We start from the raw sequence: 18,510 nt of genomic DNA, 5'->3' as shown, positions 1-18,510 counted from the left end.
GGTAAGTCACTTCTATTGAACATAATACACCGCCTTGCGCCTTCCTCGAATACCTTCTTTTGTGTAGCTTAGGCTAGCCCAATATTCATGATTGTATGAGTTGACGTAGAATTCTGGTTGCCTATAGCTGTCAATTCACGTATAGTGGGAGATGTGTAACGAATGTGATAGTCATGTAAACATACCCCTTAACAATTTGTATGGCATCTACTGTACTATTAAAGCAGCATACGTTGGCTATTTTTCCATAGCATTACATGCAGATACATTATGATACAGCCTGAAGTCTGCGGGTGAATAGGTTTTCAATGTGTTTGATGAATAGGGCATTAAAGCCTAGTTATGTGTTGCCCGGGTCGGATCTATGGTACAGTGTAATAGGTGTGTATGTTTGGCTGTTCGTTCCGCATCCAATTCTATTCAAAAAGTTGAGAAACTTTGGAGAGTCAATTGTTTCCAAATGACATCTTTTGATTTAAAAACCAGTTTAAAAAAGGAAATGTAACATTCTAGCCATGCATGATAAATGCAATATTTGGAATTATTCAGAGTATTATGTCATAGGCCTAGCCTACATCTATGTTGAATGAATGCAAATAAAGACATTTGTATTATTCACAAAACAAAATGAATGTGTTTATCTTGTTGCAGTTGTTGCAAGTCTACTCATACTTGGGTTGTCTGGGGCAACGAAGAAGGAAGCATGTAAGGCACTCTATCACTATCACTACTCTACTCTCTCTCTCTCTCTCTCTCTTTATATTTCTCTCTATATTTCTATATAATCAACTTCACTCTGCTATTGGGTTTTCAGTGAAGAACAATTCGGGAGTGAAGCCTGCAGGTCAATGTGGCACCTGGGTGAAGGAAGGAGATGGGGGATTGTTCACTTCTCCCAACTACCCCAGCAAATACCCCCCAGGAATAGAGTGTGTTTACATCATTGAAGGTGAATAGTTGGCATAGTAACTAACTATTCTCAATGTAAAGCCAGGTATGTCATTTGTTCAGATCAATAGATGCCATCCTCTAAACAAATAGTGCATTTATTTCAATTCAACGGAAGGAATAATGAATACAGAGTTTGGTCCCTTGATTTAGCCTTTTAGCACTGAAATCAGACGCTGAAATAGTGTTTCAGGAACCTTAATCTTTATCATCTTAGATCCAGGCGAGAAATTAAAAACCATCTGTCTGTTAAACTGCTCGTTTGTCTCCTTGAGTTCAGGCGTCAGTGAATATGGTTGGGCTGAAGTTGCTCTGTGGATGGATCAGGCGTCAGTGAATATGGTTGGGCTGAAGTTGCTCTGTGGATGGATCAGGCGTCAGTGAATATGGTTGGGCTGAAGTTGCTCTGTGGATGGATCAGGCGTCAGTGAATATGGTTGGGCTGAAGTTGCTCTGTGGATGGATCAGGCGTCAGTGAATATGGTTGGGCTGAAGTTGCTCTGTGGATGGATCAGGCGTCAGTGAATATGGTTGGGCTGAAGTTGCTCTGTGGATGGATCAGGCGTCAGTGAATATGGTTGGGCTGAAGTTGCTCTGTGGATGGATCAGGCGTCAGTGAATATGGTTGGGCTGTAGTTGCTCTGTGGATGGATCAGGCGTCAGTGAATATGGTTGGGCTGAAGTTGCTCTGTGGATGGATGTCTCTCCTCATGTTTCAGAGTGAAATCTGGACCAGCTGTTGAGGTGTGTTCATAGTAGAACTGATGGGATTGGCCAGTTCAGTTGCTGTGCTGTTGATGTTTGTCTGACGATGGTAATGAAATCAGACGGCGAGTTGCAATCTCAGGCGTTTAATTTAAGTTCCGGGAGGTTTATATTTGATTCATCAGTGGGGGAGATTAGGTTACGGCCCTGATGATATCAACAAAATGAATACACGAAAGAGCATTTCTATTGAGAGACTATTGCTGGACTGGAGGAACTATACTAGAACTATATTATCTGGTTTGTACTAGACTGAACTGGATTTATAGATGTGGATGATGGTCCAGACTTTTAGCCTGTTCCACCATCCTGACCTGACCGAATGTAAGCTGGTGAGATCAGCATGGTGGAACTAGGCAACCAGACTTTACCCATACTGATAATTAGGATATAAATAGAAGATGCTTGTTTGAAATACTTGGAACGTGTTTCACCGGTTAAAAAAAAAAAAAAAAAACAACACAACATTTTTATCAGAGGTTGATCAGTGGTCACAAAAACGTCACAACAGATTGTGTTTTATTAGTGGTTCATTCAGGTCACTCCAAGACAACATACAGTGTGTATCTATCTACATTGCAAATTTAAATGATTCAAAATGAATTAACACCCAAAGGGGCATTTACCGGAAGAAATCTTAATTTCACACTACTTAATGTCGCTTCACGTGTTCGCCATGTGTTATATGCCTTATTTAACTAGGCAAGCCAGTTAAAAACAATTTCTTATTTACAATGACGGCCTACACCAGCCAAACCCAGACGACGCTGGGCCAAATGTGTGCCACCCTATGGGACTCCCAATCACTGCCAGTTAGGATACAACCTGGATTCGAACCAGGGTGTCTGTAGTGTCGCCTCAAGCCCTGAGATGCAGTACCTTAGACCTCTGCACTACTCAGGAGCCGCTGTGCCACTATAGGCCTACAGCATTATGTAATATAGCTAGATATACGATAAACAGTATGAGCATTATATTCACTATCTGTGTTATCTATTCTCTCTGTCTCCTCCAGCTCCTCCCAGGCTGTGCATTCATCTGTTCTTTAATGAGAGGTATTCTATCGAGCCTTCATGGGAATGTAAATTTGACAACATTGAGGTGCGGGACGGCCCCTTTGGCTTCTCCCCAGTAATCGGACGCTACTGTGGCCAGACCATCCCTCCATTCATCAGGAGCAGCGGACGGTACCTCTGGGTAAAATTTGTTTCCGATGGCGAACTGGAGGCGATTGGATTTTCGGTGAATTACAACTTCACGGCAGGTAAGAATCAACACTAAGTATTCACACTACATGAGCAATCTCACCATGCCGAAAGGCAACAGAGTGATGGTGTTGACACGGCAAAATTCAGGAGTTCAATTGGTTCACCGAAATGTCTAACAACAGTCTGTTCACACCCTCTCTACTAAACAACATCATATATTTCCTTAGCACACAAAGTATGGTGCTATCAGCTCCTAGCCTCCAGCCATGGTGACAGGCAGACAGGCAGGCTAACGACATGTGTTGCTGTAGTAACATATATATAAAACTGACGGTGTGGAGATTTAGTTTGACAGCTTTCGATCAGAGTTCTCTAGTAACTGTTGTTTGCGGGGGTACTGGAGGGGGTAGCAGAGGGAAGGTGAATAAGCATGACAGGCTAATCTGTACTGTTGAATACAATCCTCCCAATTACCTCCCTCTGCGTGCCGCGAGAAGCCTTGACTTTGAGTCATCTTTTGGCTGGTTTCCCATTAACCGAGCAGCTCATGATTTATGACCACCTTGGTTTGATATCCACTCTGTTCTCCAATAGGCTGTATGGAGTGTACCCTCGGCTGGGTCATGGTTTAATAGCACTATCAACTTTAGTGTGTGGTCGAGGGGTGATGGGAACGCTGCCCGCAGCACCGTGATATGTAGGAGCATTTTTAACTTTGGATGTCATCTGCAGAATTATGTTCCACGGAGAGAGAGAAAATATATATTTTCTAACCCACATTCTGTGTGTAGCCATCCCTCTTTCCCTTCCTAAAATACACCAAAAAACTATTTATGTATTGTTTTGCCATTGGCCTATAACATTGTCCTCGGACACTGTTTTACATTTTGAACAAATAGCTTTGGTTGTGTTTCAGATGATGTTGTGTCACTTTCATAGTAAATAACAACAATATGTCTCTGATGACTTCTACATTCATGTGGATGCTTCCCTTGTTACAGATACTCTAGAACGAATCTTCAATAATGATGAGTGGGAAAGGCATTTAAATACCCCCCAAGAAATGCTAACCTCCTCTAATATTAGTAATTGTGAGAGGTTAGCATTTTTTCGGGGGTATGATCTTTGTGCCTTTATAGCTTTCTCACTCATCGTTATTCATGATTCATTCATGATTATCCGTAATCATGGTAGCATCCACATTCACAGTAGTCGTTTTTATGCCACTGTTAAATAATTTCTGGGTTACAATTAAGTACCTTACTGTAATAGGGAGAGGAGAAAAACATTTTTTTTTCCTTAGGACTGTCTGAGACTGGTCTGAGTGGGGAAGGGAAAAATGAAAACGAGCTGCTATTGGCAGAGAGGTTTAGAACTCTCTTTCTTATTGGTCTATTACCAATGGTGATGTCACCATGGAAAGCCGAAACTCCCACCCACGCGGAGCTGCTGATTAGAAGGTCCTGTGTAGATTGGATTTTCATCCAGAAACTGTCAGGAAATAACAAATGTTTTCACACATTTACACTGTTGTTTTCATCAGCTGTTGTAACAATATGATATAAAACACAGATAAAACTGAATTTTGACTGCACTGGATCTTTAATGTAGAAGTGTTCAGAAACATTATATTCTTATTTACAATAAAGGTGATTCCAAATTGACACAATACCATTATTTACCACTCATTTCTATTGGGCACAACATAATCTGAAACACAACCAGAACAAACTGCCAATGCATTCAACAAGTGTGTAGTCACAAGCTTGATGTCGTCTTTGCGTGCTATGAATATTAGTCCAAGCACTAAACTTTTGACTGCTTTAATACACATATGGGTAAATTTGTCCAAACACTTGTAAAACTTCAGACTGGGGCGACTAGATACATAAAGTGGGTTCATTTCTAAACGGTAAAACAGAGATGTATGAAAATATCCTGAAATAAAAGGTGACATTCTGTACTGTCGACCTCATATGAAACTTCTGATTTCAAATCCAAAATGCTGGAGTATAGAGCCAAGTTAACAGTTGTAGCTTCACTGTCCAAATCAATAGGTAGAGGAGTGTGCCTCTTTCTACCACACGCAATGCTTTCCCATAGACCCAAATACATTGACCTTTCATCCTAGATCGATTGATTAGACTTGATATAATGGGGTGAAGAAGTGATCAGATTGCTGTTCTGTGCGTTAAAGGTCATTCTATGTCATGAAGAAAGATGGGAAACGGTGGGTGAAGATGGGGGAGGGGAGGGGGGGATTGGTGTAGTCCAGTTAGAGTCAGGTTGATGGAGTGCATGTGTTTTCCTCTCCATAGAATGTTGGGGTTATCTTTGAAAATGCTGCTGTTTGCTGGTGGAGCCTCTTCTCAGATTCCTGAGTGAGAGAAGGGGAAAAACACATCTCCCTCTGTCTTGATAAGAAATAGCTGTGGCATATGATTAGCATAATTAAAGAAGATAAAAGTCTTGGATTCACTCGACTTGATGCTCCAAAATCTGGCTGTGCGGAGAGAGAGGCTCACATCTGCCTCTGCTTGGCTAATGCTGCTAGCACATGCTAATTCACACTGGGCTATTCAAGATGAATGAAAAGCAAGGGGAGAGGAGGAGGAGGAGAGAAAGAGAGAGAGAGAAAGATTCTACACCTTTCCCTCACCTTATCTTCTCCCTCGCTTTTCATTCATCTGAAGTGTTCTATCTGAGGAGAGGGGAGAGGGGGAGAAGGAGGAGAGGCGAGGGAAAGAGAACATAAGTAAAAATGTGAGGAAGAACAGGTTTTTTCATTCATCGTGTCATCCCGTGTCATCCCGTGTCATCCCGTGTCATCCCGTCCCACCTGGAGATGAAAGACATCACAGTCTTTATGAGATCAGCCTTCAGGTTCACATGATTCCATCCTTAGTACTGTACAGAAGAGTACTAGGACTGGATGGAACTTCACAGGAAATATCACTATTGACTATTGTAATCTAATGTAACAGAAATTAGTCATGGTATTTCCTGGCTTTTGGGGTAGATTTGAACTCTTTACACTTTTATCCATTATTTATACAGGTGATCCCATAACAATTGAACGTAGAAAAGCATGTTTTGGGAGTTTACAGAAATTCTACAGTGATACCTTTAACACCGATCCAGCAACTGGTTAGAACCCTTTCCTGCAGTCAAATGACTGGTGGCCTCATGAGTGGGATGTTATTCCTATTTTCATAATTGTATAATTAAGCAATAAGGCACGAGGGTGTATGGTTTATGGCCAATATACCACGACTAAGGGCTGTTCTGGACCCAGCCCTTAGCCGTGGTATATTGGTCATATACCACAATCCCCAGAGGTGCCTTATTGCTATTATAAAATGGGTTACCAACATAATTAGAGCATTAAAAATAAATGTTTTGTCATACCTGTGGCATACGGTCTGATCTACCACGGCTGTCAGCCAATCAACATTCAGGGTTTGAACCACCCAGTTTATAACACATTTTTTTCTTTTTACAGCTGAAAATCAGATGTCTCTATGTAAAACGACTTTGGTATATTTCAGTCTTCTATGATGTATTTAAAGTGTAATCTTAGGATGCAAACTCATATTATAAGACATTCCAACTCTATATCTGACTTGCTCTCTTTTTTTGTGCCCATGACTTTGTGTGTGAGGTGTATACTTTTGTTTTAAAGTAGATTTTGCTATCAAGAAACCCTCTGTGTGACCCTGATTTAGCCCACAACAGAAAAAGGTTTTAAGTGAGGCGAGGAGACTAAACTGATGTAGAGTGTCTGGAATCCTGTCATGTTAGGTTCTGTTGTACACAAGGTGCTAAGCTAAATGTGCAGGTACAGCAGCACACTCACTGTCATTCCATTCCAATCACACTGTCAAGTGCATCATCAGCAGGATATGCTGTCTGAATTATAACTATCAAAGGAGTTAGGGAATAGTTTGTCTGAACAGCTATGGTCCTTTATGGTTCAGTTGGTAAAGCATGGTAGAGCATGGTGCTTGAAACACCACGATTGTAGGTTTGATTCTTTGTAAAATGGATGCGCGCATGACTGTAAGTCACATTGGATAAACACGTCTGCTAAATTGTATATATTACTATGTATTTATTGTATATATGACTATGTATTTATTGTATATATTACTATGTATTTATGGTATATATTGCTATGTATTTGTGGTATATATTAATATGTATTTATTGTATATATTACTATGTATTTATTGTATATATTACTATGTATTTATTGTATATATTACTATGTATTTATTGTATATATTACTATGTATTTATTGTATATATGACTATGTATTTATTGTATATATGACTATGTATTTATTGTATATATTACTATGTATTTATGGTATATATTGCTATGTATTTGTGGTATATATTAATATGTATTTATTGTATATATTACTATGTATTTATTGTATATATTACTATGTATTTATTGTATATATTACTATGTATTTATTGTATATATTACTATGTATTTATTGTATATATTACTATGTATTTATTGTATATATTACTATGTATTTATTGTATATATTGCTATGTATTTATTGTATATATTACTATGTATTTATTGTATATATTACTATGTATTTATTGTATATATTACTATGTATTTATTGTATATATTACTATGTATTTATTGTATATATTACTATGTATTTATTGTATATATTACTATGTATTTATTGTTATTGTCGGTTAAGTGGAAGATTAACACATATTGAAAATAAAAGTGTGGCTAAGGCAGTGCTGTATTAACTTCTTATAGGCTACAGTTTGACAATCAAGTCAGCAATTCGAGTATTTGGGACGATAAGGTTATATCTGTATTTTTGTCGAAATGTAGTTATTGACATAGCCTTGTTCTGTTGAATGTTCTCTACCTATATAAACTAAGCCAAAAAAAGAAACGTCCTCTCACTGTCAACTGCAAACTTAACATGTGTAAATATTTGTATGAATATAACAAGATTCAACAACTGAGACATAAACTGAACAAGTTCCACAGACATGTGACTAACATAAATTGAAAAATGTGTCCCTGAACAAAGGGGGGGGTCAAAATCAAAAGTAACAGTCAGTATCTGGTGTGGCCACCAGCTGCATTAAGTACTGCAGTGCATCTCCTCCTCATGGACTGCACCAGATTTGCCAGTTCTTGCTATGAGATGTTACCCCACTCTTCCATCAAGGCACCTGCAAGATCCCGGAAAATTTCTAGGGGGAATGTCCCTAGCCCTCACCCTCCGAGCCAACAGGTGCCAGACCTGCTCAATGGGATTGAGATTCCTGTCTTGCAGGAAATCACCCACAGATCGAGCAGTATGCCTCGTGGCATTGTCATGCCGGAGGGTCATGTCAGGATGAGCCTGCAGGAAGGGTACCACATGAGGGAGGAGGATGTCTTCTCTGTAATGCACAGTGTTGAGATTGCCTGCAATGACATCAAGCTCAGTCCGATGATGCTGTGACACACCGCCCCAGACCGTGACAGACCCTCCACCTCCAAATCGATCCCACTCCAGAGTACAGGCCTCGGTGTAGCGCTCATTCCTTCGACGATAAACTCGAATCCGACCATCACCCCTGGTGAGACAAAACCGCCTCGTCAGTGAAGAGCACTTTTTACCAGTCCTGTCTGGTCCAGTGACGGTGGATTTGTGCCCATAGGCGATGTTGTTGCCGGTGATGTCTGGTGAGGACCTGCCTTACAACAGGCCTAAAAGCCCTGAGTCTAGCCTCTCACAGCCTATTTCAAACAGTCTGAGCACTGATGGAGGGATTGTGCGTTCCTGGTGTAACTCGCAGTTGTTGTTGCCGTCCTGTACCTGTCCTGTACCTGTCCCGCAGGTTTGATGTTCGGATGTACCGATTCTGTGCAGGTGTTGTTACACGTGGTCTGCCACTGCGAGGACGATCAGCTGTCCGTCCTCGCATCTCCGTCCTCGCGTCTCCCTGTAGCGCTGTCATAGGCGTCTCACAGTACGGACATTGCAATTTATTGCCTTGGCCACACCTGCAGTCCTCATGCCTCCTTACAGCATGCCTAAGGCACGTTCACGCAGATGAGCAGGGACCCTGGGCATGTTTCTTTTGGTGTTTTTCAGAATCTGTAGAAAGGCCTCTTTAGTGTCCTAAGTTTTCATAACTGTGACATTAATTGCCTACCGTCTGTAAGCTGTTTGTGTCTTAAAGACTATTCCACAGGTTTATGGTTCATTGAACAAGCATGGGAAACAAGCATGGATATTTACGAATTATCTTTGAAAGACAGGGTCCTGAAAAAGGGACGTTTCTTTTTTTTGCTGAGTTTAGTATTATATATTCCCCAGTTCTTGTTGTTAATCCCAATGTATACAAGATAAAAATCACTGTCACCATTCAAACCACTGAGGGTTTGGAACTTTAAAGCCAACTATCTCAGAATAATATTTTTGCAGAAAGAACCTTATAGTCCCAAGTTCTCAAAATATCTCTGCGTGTTCTCTACAAATAACTCTATATTTAAGATATTTAATCTGCTCTGTAGCCAGGGAACACGTCTGTTATTTCTCCCAAGGACGACGTGCGGCTACCCTGTATGCCTGTCTGAAATACAGCCACAACTCCCCATACCATAACCCTCGTAATTCCTCATCCTATTCTGTTCAGGCAGTGCTGCGGTCACCCACACCTGCACCCAATATTTTCCGCTCTGAAAGATGACCGTCACGATCTGGCCGTGCTCCCTGACCTTAGACATAACTCTAATTCTAGATTGAGAATACACATTTGTAATATACTTGGCTTGCCGGGTTTTGTCCTTTCTAGCATGGTTATCTGTAGTGTTAGATTCTGGGTTAAACATGGAACATTGTTATAATCAGAAGTGATATGTTATTATATTATTGTTAGTTATTGATATGTTATTATGTTATTGGATATGTTATTGTTAGCCATCAGGGATCCTCTGGGAGGAGAAGAGACACAGTCTGGTACCAATCACCATGACAGCCTTGAGTTGGGGAGGAGTGAGCATTTTGGGGTAGAGGTCAGGTTAGATGAAGTGAGGAAGAACAGATATCACGATAAGGTTCTGTCTAGCAACAGAGATGCATTGACTGTTCAGATGTGGAGGAGGAGACTCAGCCTAGGAGAAAGGGTTAAATATCAGTGCTTGTACAGATGTGTAGGAGGAGGCTCAGCCTATGAGGAAGGGTTAAATATCAGTGCTTGTGTCAAATGTCGTTGTCTGAATGCAGCTGTATCGACCCTTTGTGAAGAATTCAACTTTGTTAAGCTTTTCTAGTGTCCGTTGAGCTAACAGTAGTGTATGATGAGAGACTTTGGTTTGGACCATGTTCTGAATTGTAATAGGGAAGTAGGAATGTCTCTCTTTATCTCTGGGGCACTGCAGTAAGGATGTTTACCCTCCACTCTAACCTTACAGTGTCTGCTGATCAGTAATATGAAAGTGCACTTGACACAGGAAGTAAAACTAAATGCAATCCAGAAGGGGCTGTGTGTGTGTGTGTGTGTGTGTGTGTGTGTGTGTGTGTGTGTGTGTGTGTGTGTGTGTGTGTGTGTGTGTGCGTCAGCATACGTTTGTGTCTACCTCACACCCCTTCCAGTAAAACCATGACTTATCTTTCCTCACACACTTCCACCCTCACACACTTCCACCCTCACACACTTCCCCCTCACACACTTCCCCCTCACACACTTCCCCTCAAACCCTTCCCCTCAAACCCTTCTCCCCTCACACCCTTCCCCCTCACACACTTCCCCCTCACACCCTTCCCCCTCACACCTTCCCCCTCACACACTTCCCCCTCACACTCTTCTCCCCTCACACTCTTTCCCCTCACACACTTCCCCCTCACACACTTCCCCCTCACACGATTCCCCCTCACACGATTCCCCTCACACGATTCCCCTCACACACTTCCCCTCTCACACGCTTCCCCCTCACACACTTCCCCCTCACACACTTCCCCCCTCTCACCCTTCCCCTTCACACGCTTCCCCCTCTCACCCTTCCCCTTCACACGCTTCCCCCTCTCACCCTTCCCCCTCACACGCTTCCCCCTCACACACTTCCCCCCTCACACGCTTCTCCCCTCACACACTTCCCCCTCACACGCCCCCTGCCATCAGTAAGGCAGAAGCAGCCATGTAATCCCCCAGACTGCTGTTTGTCTTGATTCAACGGCTGCTGAATACTGTTGTTTCACACGGAGAAGAGAAGCTTCTCATGTGGGCCTTTTTAGCTTTTCAACTGCTTTGTTGGATGCCAAGTGAAATCTATTTTGTAGCTCCGTGGCCGAGTTTGAGAATGAAATATAGATCTACTTTTGCTGTAAGGTGGAGTCTTCGGAGCCATTGGATGAGAGGGATTGTTGCGTTGTTTCTGCAGTGTGATAACATTGGGAAATATTACATAATTTATTTCAGATGGTCTGTCCAACTGTTTGTCAATGTTCAGTACCACCAATTCGAAATAAATGACATACAGTGTCACCAGAAAAGCACCCCCACAACATAACACCACCTCCTCCATGTTTCACAGTGGGATCTACACATGCAGACATCATCTCTTCACCTACTCTGCACTTCACAAAGACACTGCGGTTGGAACAAAACATCTCAAATGTGGACTAATCAGACCAAAGGACAGATTTCCACCGGTCTAATGTCCATTTCTCGTGTTTCTTGACCCAAGCAAGTCTCTTCTTCTTATTGGTGTCCTTTAGTAGTGGTTTCTTTGCAGCAATTTGACCATGAAGGCCTGATTCACTCAGTCTCCTCTAAACAGTTGATGTTGAGATGTGTCTGTTACTTGAACTCTGTGAAGCATTTATTTGGGCTGCAATCTGAGGTGCAGTTAACTCTAATGAACTTATCCTCTGCAGCAGAGGTAACTCTTGAGTCTTCCTTTCATGTGGCGGTCTTCACGAGAGCCAGTTTCATTATAGCGCTTGATGGTTTTTGCAACTGCACTTGAAGAAACTTTAAAAGTTCTAGAAATTTTCCAGATTGACTGACCTTTATGTCTTAAAGTAATGATGGACTGTTGTTTCTCTTTGCTTGTTGTTGTTGCCGTAATATGGTCTTGGTCTTGTAACCAAATAGGGATGTCTTCTGTATACCAATCCTACCTTGTCACAACACAACTGATTGGAAAGAGTGTGCAAAGCTGTCATCAAGACCAAGGGTGGCTACTTTGAAGAATCTCAAATATATATTGTTTTGTTTTATACTTTTTTTGGTTACTACATCATTCCGTGAAAAACCCTGGAACGAATAAGTGTGTCCAAACTTTTAGCTGGTACTGTATGCTTGATTAAGTGTGAATGATTTCATAGCAAATGTCTCGAAGTTAGCTGCTTAGGTGAAACATATCGCTCTGTGTCCTATAGTTGATATATGGTTGGGCTATCTGCCCCTTCTTGAAATGCATGGTCAACTTTATACTGTAACCTCGCACTATCATGATTTCCAACCTAATCTCCAGCTCTCCGATGAGAACGTAGTGTTTTCTGATGCTAGGTCAGGCCAACTTCATCTCCAGCTCTTCAGTGGGAACGTAGGGTTTTCTGATGCTAGGAGGTCAGGCCAACTTCATCTCCAGCTCTTCAGTGGGAACGTAGGGTTTTCTGATGCTAGGTCAGGCCAACTTCATCTCCAGCTCTTCAGTGGGAACGTAGGGTTTTCTGATGCTAGGAGGTCAGGCCATGACTAATAAATCCAATATCTAGATGAGATTTTGATTGATCCTAGGCACTTAAACCCCCCACCCCCACCTCATTATAAGTGGACTGGGAATCATTTGGATTCAAATCAGTCCATTGACGTTGGAGATTAGAGCTGGAATAGAATGGACCCCATCGTCCAGGAGGCAACTCCATGAGATTGGACATAGATGGATTCAAACTGGAAAATTGGAATTTGAACCAGCGCAAACGACCCTCAGCACTCCTTGGAGAAGCTACACTTCACAGCCAGTTTCACTAGATAAGTGGTAAGGAAGAATCAGAGTTAACTTTCCACTCTCAGTTTCAGGACTTTCTATCGTCACTGAATAAAAACAAAACAATTTAGTTACTTGATATTTAAATTGTTGGAACTGGACGTTTTTTTATTTCTATATATATTTTCTACTTATTTTTTTCTAATAAAGCTACTACGAGTGAGCAGTAGCAATCGAAAGCTTGACAGAGGAAGAGAGGGATAATCACTCATGATTATTTCGAACTTGGTGAAGCGAGCGAGCGCACTTGCACCCCATTTAATTTGAGAGATGAAGAATGAACGGCACCCCCAGAGTCTAGCTAAAGTAATGGTAGGCGAGGCGAGGCAGCAGGAGAGGCACGAGGGAGGGTGAGAGGTGAAGAGGAGAGAGGCAGGACAAGACTGGCGCTCTACTCTTGAGGCTGACGCTCTAGTCTCTTCCTACCAGCAGAGAGGATATATGAAGACAGGAGAGGAGAGGAGAAGAGGGGAGGGGAGTGGAGGAGAGGAGAGGAGGAGAAGAGAGGAGGGGAGGGAAGAGGAGAGGAGAGGAGTGGGGAGTGGGGGGGGGGGGGGGGGGGAGGGGGGGAGGAGGAGGGGGGGAGGGGAAGGGAGTGGAGGAGAGAGGGAGGAGGGGAGGGGAGGGGAGGGGAGGGGGGAGGGGAGGGAGAGGGAGGGAGGGGAGGAGAGGGAGGGGAGGGGAGGGGGAGGGGAGGAGAGGGAGGAGGGAGGGAGAGGAGAGGGAGGAGAGGAGAGGAGAGGAGAGAGGGAGAGGGGAGAGGGGGAGAGGGAGAGGAGGGGGGGGGGGAGGGGAGGGGAGGGAGAGGAGAGGGGAGGGGGGAGGGGACGGGAGAGGAGAAGGGGATGTTTTATTTATTTGTCCCTTCTGTTGGATAAGGGACAAAGTAGAGTGTAAAAACAGTGATAAATCTGGCGTTATTGCATCTCTCTCGGCTTTAGTGATGATGTGGACCTAGTCCCTGAGATCTTTGCAAAAAAGACACTGAGAATGTAGCACACAACTGACGCACTGAGACTTTCATTTATTTTGGAGGGCCCAAGACTCTGCAGGGTGCCTGACTTACAGCGGAACACAGTAAAACATAGATAAAATGAACAAGTGGAGAGAGAGAGACCACAAACACCTACCTGGAGATGACAGCATTCCTTCCCCTATATACCCCCCTAGGCACAACTAAAACAACATAACCATCATAAACGGGTCACAACTCCTGCAGCTCTGTCGACCGCTGGGTATGTACATAATCAATGGTAGGCTTCGAGGGGACTCCTACGGTAGGTGCACCTATACCTCGTCTCTTGGCAGTAGTACTATAGACTATTTATCACTGACCTCAACCCAGAGTCTCTCAGAGCGTTCACAGTCAGCCCACTGACATCCCTATCAGATCAAAGCATAATCACATGAACAGAGCAAAACTCAATCATGAGGCATCAAAGCCAAATAAACGGAATCATTTTAAGAAATGCTATCGATGCAAGGAAAATAATGTGGAAATCTACTAAAAAACAATTAGACAACAACAAATTCAATCACTTATAGACGATTACCTGGACAAAACGTCCCACTGTACTAGTAGTGTAAACTTGGCAGTAGAAAACCTAAACAGTATATTTGACCTCTCAGCTTCCCTGTCAAATCTAAAAAGGGCTAGTATACAACCTAAGAAAACGAACAACAATGACAAATGGTTTGATGCAAAAACATAAGAAAAAAATTGAGAAACCTGTCCAACCAAAAACATTTTAGTGAATCACTAAAACAATACAGAAATACTGTCACGCCCTGATCTGTTTCACCTGTCTTTGTGCTTGTCTCCTTGTCTTGTTTTCCCCTCTGTTCCTGTCTCTTGATTGTTCCTGTTTTTCCTGTTTTTGACCTTTTCTGCCCACCCTGACCCTGAGCCTGCCTGCTGTCCTGTACCTTATCCCCACTACTCTGGATTACTGACCTCTGCCTGACCTGACCCTGAGCCTGCCTGCCGTACTGTACTTTATCCCCACTACTCTGGATTACCGACCTCTGTCTGACCTGAGCCTGCCTGCCGTCCTGTACCTTTGCCCCACTATTCTGGATTACCGACCTCTGCCTGACCTGACCCTGAACTTGCCTGCCATCCTACCTTGCCTGCCACCTCTGCCTGTCCCTGAGCCTGCCTGCCATCCTGCCCCCACTACTCTGGATTACCGACCTCTGCCTGACCTGAGCCTGCCTGCCATCCTGCACCTTGGCCCCACTACTCTGGATTATCGACCCCTGCCTGCCTTGACCTGTCGTTTACCTGCCCCTGTTGCAGTAATAAACATTGTTACTTCGACCGTTCTAAGACCTCATCACGCTGATGTCTGCCTGGGCTACGGCCATTTGGGACCAACAGTCGGCCGTACACTCCTTCCGTGGCCTCCAACTGCTCTTAAACGCTACTAAAACCAAATGCTTTTCAACCATTCACTGCCCGCACCCGCCCGCCCGACTAGCATCACTACCCTGGATGGTTCTGAACTAGAATATGTGGACAACTACAAATACCTAGGTGTCTGGCTAGACTAAACTCTCCTTCCAGAAACATATTAAACATCTCCAATCCAAAATCAAATCTAGAATCGGCTTTCTATTTCGCAACAAAGCCTCATTCACTCACACCGCCAAACTTACTGTTACGATATACTAGGAGTGGTGGGTGGAATCAGGCGCAGAGAGCAGGGTTCAGTCGTTTGTCAAATTTATTCACCAGCGCATCAAAAACAGTCACGCCAACACACAGGGCGTATACAAGTTGCCAGTCCAAACAACAGGACAAAAATAGTCAGGAGAATAAAGACACAAACAAATAACATCATCAAACACAGAGTAACAAGAAACAAGCCCGCACAAATACCCAGCGGGCCTAGTGCCCTTAAATACCCTACAAACAAACCCTAATACAAAACAGGTGTACCAAATTACCCAATAACCAAAACAAACGGAAAGGGAATCGATGGCAGCTAATAGGCTGGCGACGACAACCGCCGAGCACCACCCGAACAGGAAGAGGCACCATCTTCGGCGAGGTTCGTGACACTTACCCTCGTAAAACTGACTATCTCATATTCAGTTTCCCTCACTAACTAACTCATATTTCCCTCACTAACTTTAAACATCTGCTATCTGAGCAGCTAACCGATCGCTGCTGCTGTACATAGTCCATCTGTAAATAGCCCACCCAATCTACCTACCTCATCCCCATATGGTTTTTATTTACTTTTCTGCTATTTTGCACACCAGCATCTCTACTTGCACATCATCTGCTCATTTATCACTCCAGTGTTAATCTGCTACATTGTAATTATTTCGCTACTATGGCCTATTTCTGGCCTAGCTCTTCACGCAATTTGCACACACTGTATATAGACTTTCTTTGTTTCTATTGTGTTATTGACTGTATGCTTGTTTATTCCATGTTTAACTCTGTGTTGTTGTTTGTGTCGCATTGCTTGGCTTTATCTTGGCCAGGTCACAGTTGTAAATGAGAACTTGTTCTAGCTTACCTGGTTAAATAAAGGTCAAATAAAAAAATAAAATAAAAAATATGCTTCAGTCTGTTGGGATTCATGGCGGAGGTGAAAAAAGTTTTCAAGGCTCCGTTGTCTGGGAAAGAGGCTGCCCGGAAGCTACTCCAGCTTTGGCAGGACTCCCTCAGTGTGACAGACTATGGATTTCCTCATGCTAGCAGAGGAGGGTGCCTGGAACGCAGAGTGCTGTTCGACACTTTTCTGCACGGATCATCAGAGGAAGTAAAGGACGAGCTTGCAGCCCGAGAACTACCAACAGATCAACAGATCTCGACTCACTCATCGCCTTAACCATCTGGATCGATACACGGCTACAGGAGCGTAGGAGGGAGAAGAGGTCTGATTGCAGTCCCAATCACTCATTCAAGGATCCCACTTTGCATCTGATGAACTCCGGCGGTCCCTGACGTCTACGTCCCCGAGAGGATCCGGGCTTACCCAAGTTCCTCCAAGAGCCTCCGAAGACTGCCGATTTACCTCTTCCCAAGCTAATGCAGCTCGGCAGGGCTAGGCTGTCTCCAGCCGGATGCGTAGGAAGACTTAACACCCAGAGTTGTCTGTATTGCGGTACTGCTGGTCATTATGTGTCTACCTGTCCCTTCAAGAGACCTTGCTCATTTGTAGGAATGAGTACTCTGGTGGGTCTTAAGGATAATGTTGCTTCTCCCCCTACTCGCCCCCCTCTCCATGCCATCCTGCTGTGGTGCGACCAGTCCAAGTCTCTCATCGACTCGGGGGCCGATATGAGCCTTATGGACGTTACCCTGACGTCCGAGCTGGGCATTCCCACTCAACCCTTCTCCATTCCCATGGATATTAGAGTGCTGGACGGGCGCTCTATAGGCCGGCTCACCCACCATACCAGCCCCATCAACCTATGAATGTCGAGGAACAACAGCGAGACGATCTAATTCCTGCTAATTGAGTCTCCGAAGGTTCCCGTGATATTGAGATTATCTTGGCTCCAGCGACACAATCCCTCTATTGATTGGTCTACTGGTGCCATCGTTGGCTGGAGCCCGTTCTGCCACACACATTGCCTGAAGTCAGCTCTGCCTGCCCCGTCTTTCTGGGGGCTTGGAAATTGCCCTCTCCGCCATTCCCGCAGAGTACCAGGACCTCTGGGAGGGGTTCAGTAAGGCCCAGGCCACTTTGCTTCCGTAACACTGACCGGTTCCCAAGAATGTCATGTCTGATGCGCTGGCATGCCGCTATAGCTCCACGGCTACACCTCCAGAAGCCGAGACCATTCTCTCCTGCTCCAAGATCATTAGCCCCTCTGCTGTTCGTTCTCTGTTGCCCCCTACCCTCCATATACTTCCTACTTTTCATGTGTCTAGATGTAAACCCATGTCTCACAACCCTTTGTCTCTGCATTTGGGTCTTACTTGAAACGTGATAAATACATTACTGAAAAAGAATGAACATCACGTCAGAAATCAGCTCAATGTGATTGAAGAATCCATTGAATCTAACCACTCCTGGGAAATTGGAAAAGCCTAAACAAACAACAACACGAAGAGTTATCTATCCAAAATGGAGATGTATGGATAAAATACTTCTCCAATTTTGGGGGATCTATAACAAAGAACAAACAGCAAAAACATATGCATGATCTAATGCAAATCTTAGAATCAACTATTAAAGACTACCAGAACCCAATAGATTCTCCAATTGCATTGAATGAAAAACAGGACAAAATACACACCCTCCAATCCAAAAAGGCCTGTAGGGTTGATGGTATCCAAATTGGCTAAACTTAAACTCTTTAACATCATCCTCAGCTCTGGCATCTTCCCAAATATTTTTGAACCAAGGACTGATCACCCCAATCCACAAAAGTGGAGACTAATTTGACCCCAATAACAAACCGGGGGATATGCGTCAACAGCAAACTTGGGAAAAGCATACATAGGGCATACCACTCCTAATGAGCATTCATAGGGCACACGACTCCTAATGAGCATTCATAGGGCATGCAACTCCTAATGAGCATTCA

The 18,510-nt window shown here is 43.5% G+C and overlaps 1 protein-coding gene across 1 annotated transcript in view; it reads left to right on the top strand.

Annotated features, from left to right (window-relative positions):
* Positions 1-590: 590 nt before the first annotated feature.
* The window catches only part of LOC112241633 (neuropilin and tolloid-like protein 1), a 200,390-nt gene continuing 182,470 nt past the window's right edge, over positions 591-18,510 (top strand). The window contains exons 1-3 of the mRNA XM_042308459.1: positions 591-705; positions 815-949; positions 2,729-2,977. Of these exons, the coding sequence (XP_042164393.1) occupies positions 591-705; positions 815-949; positions 2,729-2,977 (499 nt within the window). The remainder of the gene's footprint in view (positions 706-814; positions 950-2,728; positions 2,978-18,510) is intronic.

The sequence above is a fragment of the Oncorhynchus tshawytscha genome, linkage group LG29 (genome assembly GCF_018296145.1).
Source record: "Oncorhynchus tshawytscha isolate Ot180627B linkage group LG29, Otsh_v2.0, whole genome shotgun sequence".
NCBI classification, from domain to species: domain Eukaryota; kingdom Metazoa; phylum Chordata; class Actinopteri; order Salmoniformes; family Salmonidae; genus Oncorhynchus; species Oncorhynchus tshawytscha.
The sequence above is the reverse complement of the archived record's forward strand: the minus strand, read 5'-3'. Positions and strand labels throughout refer to the sequence as shown.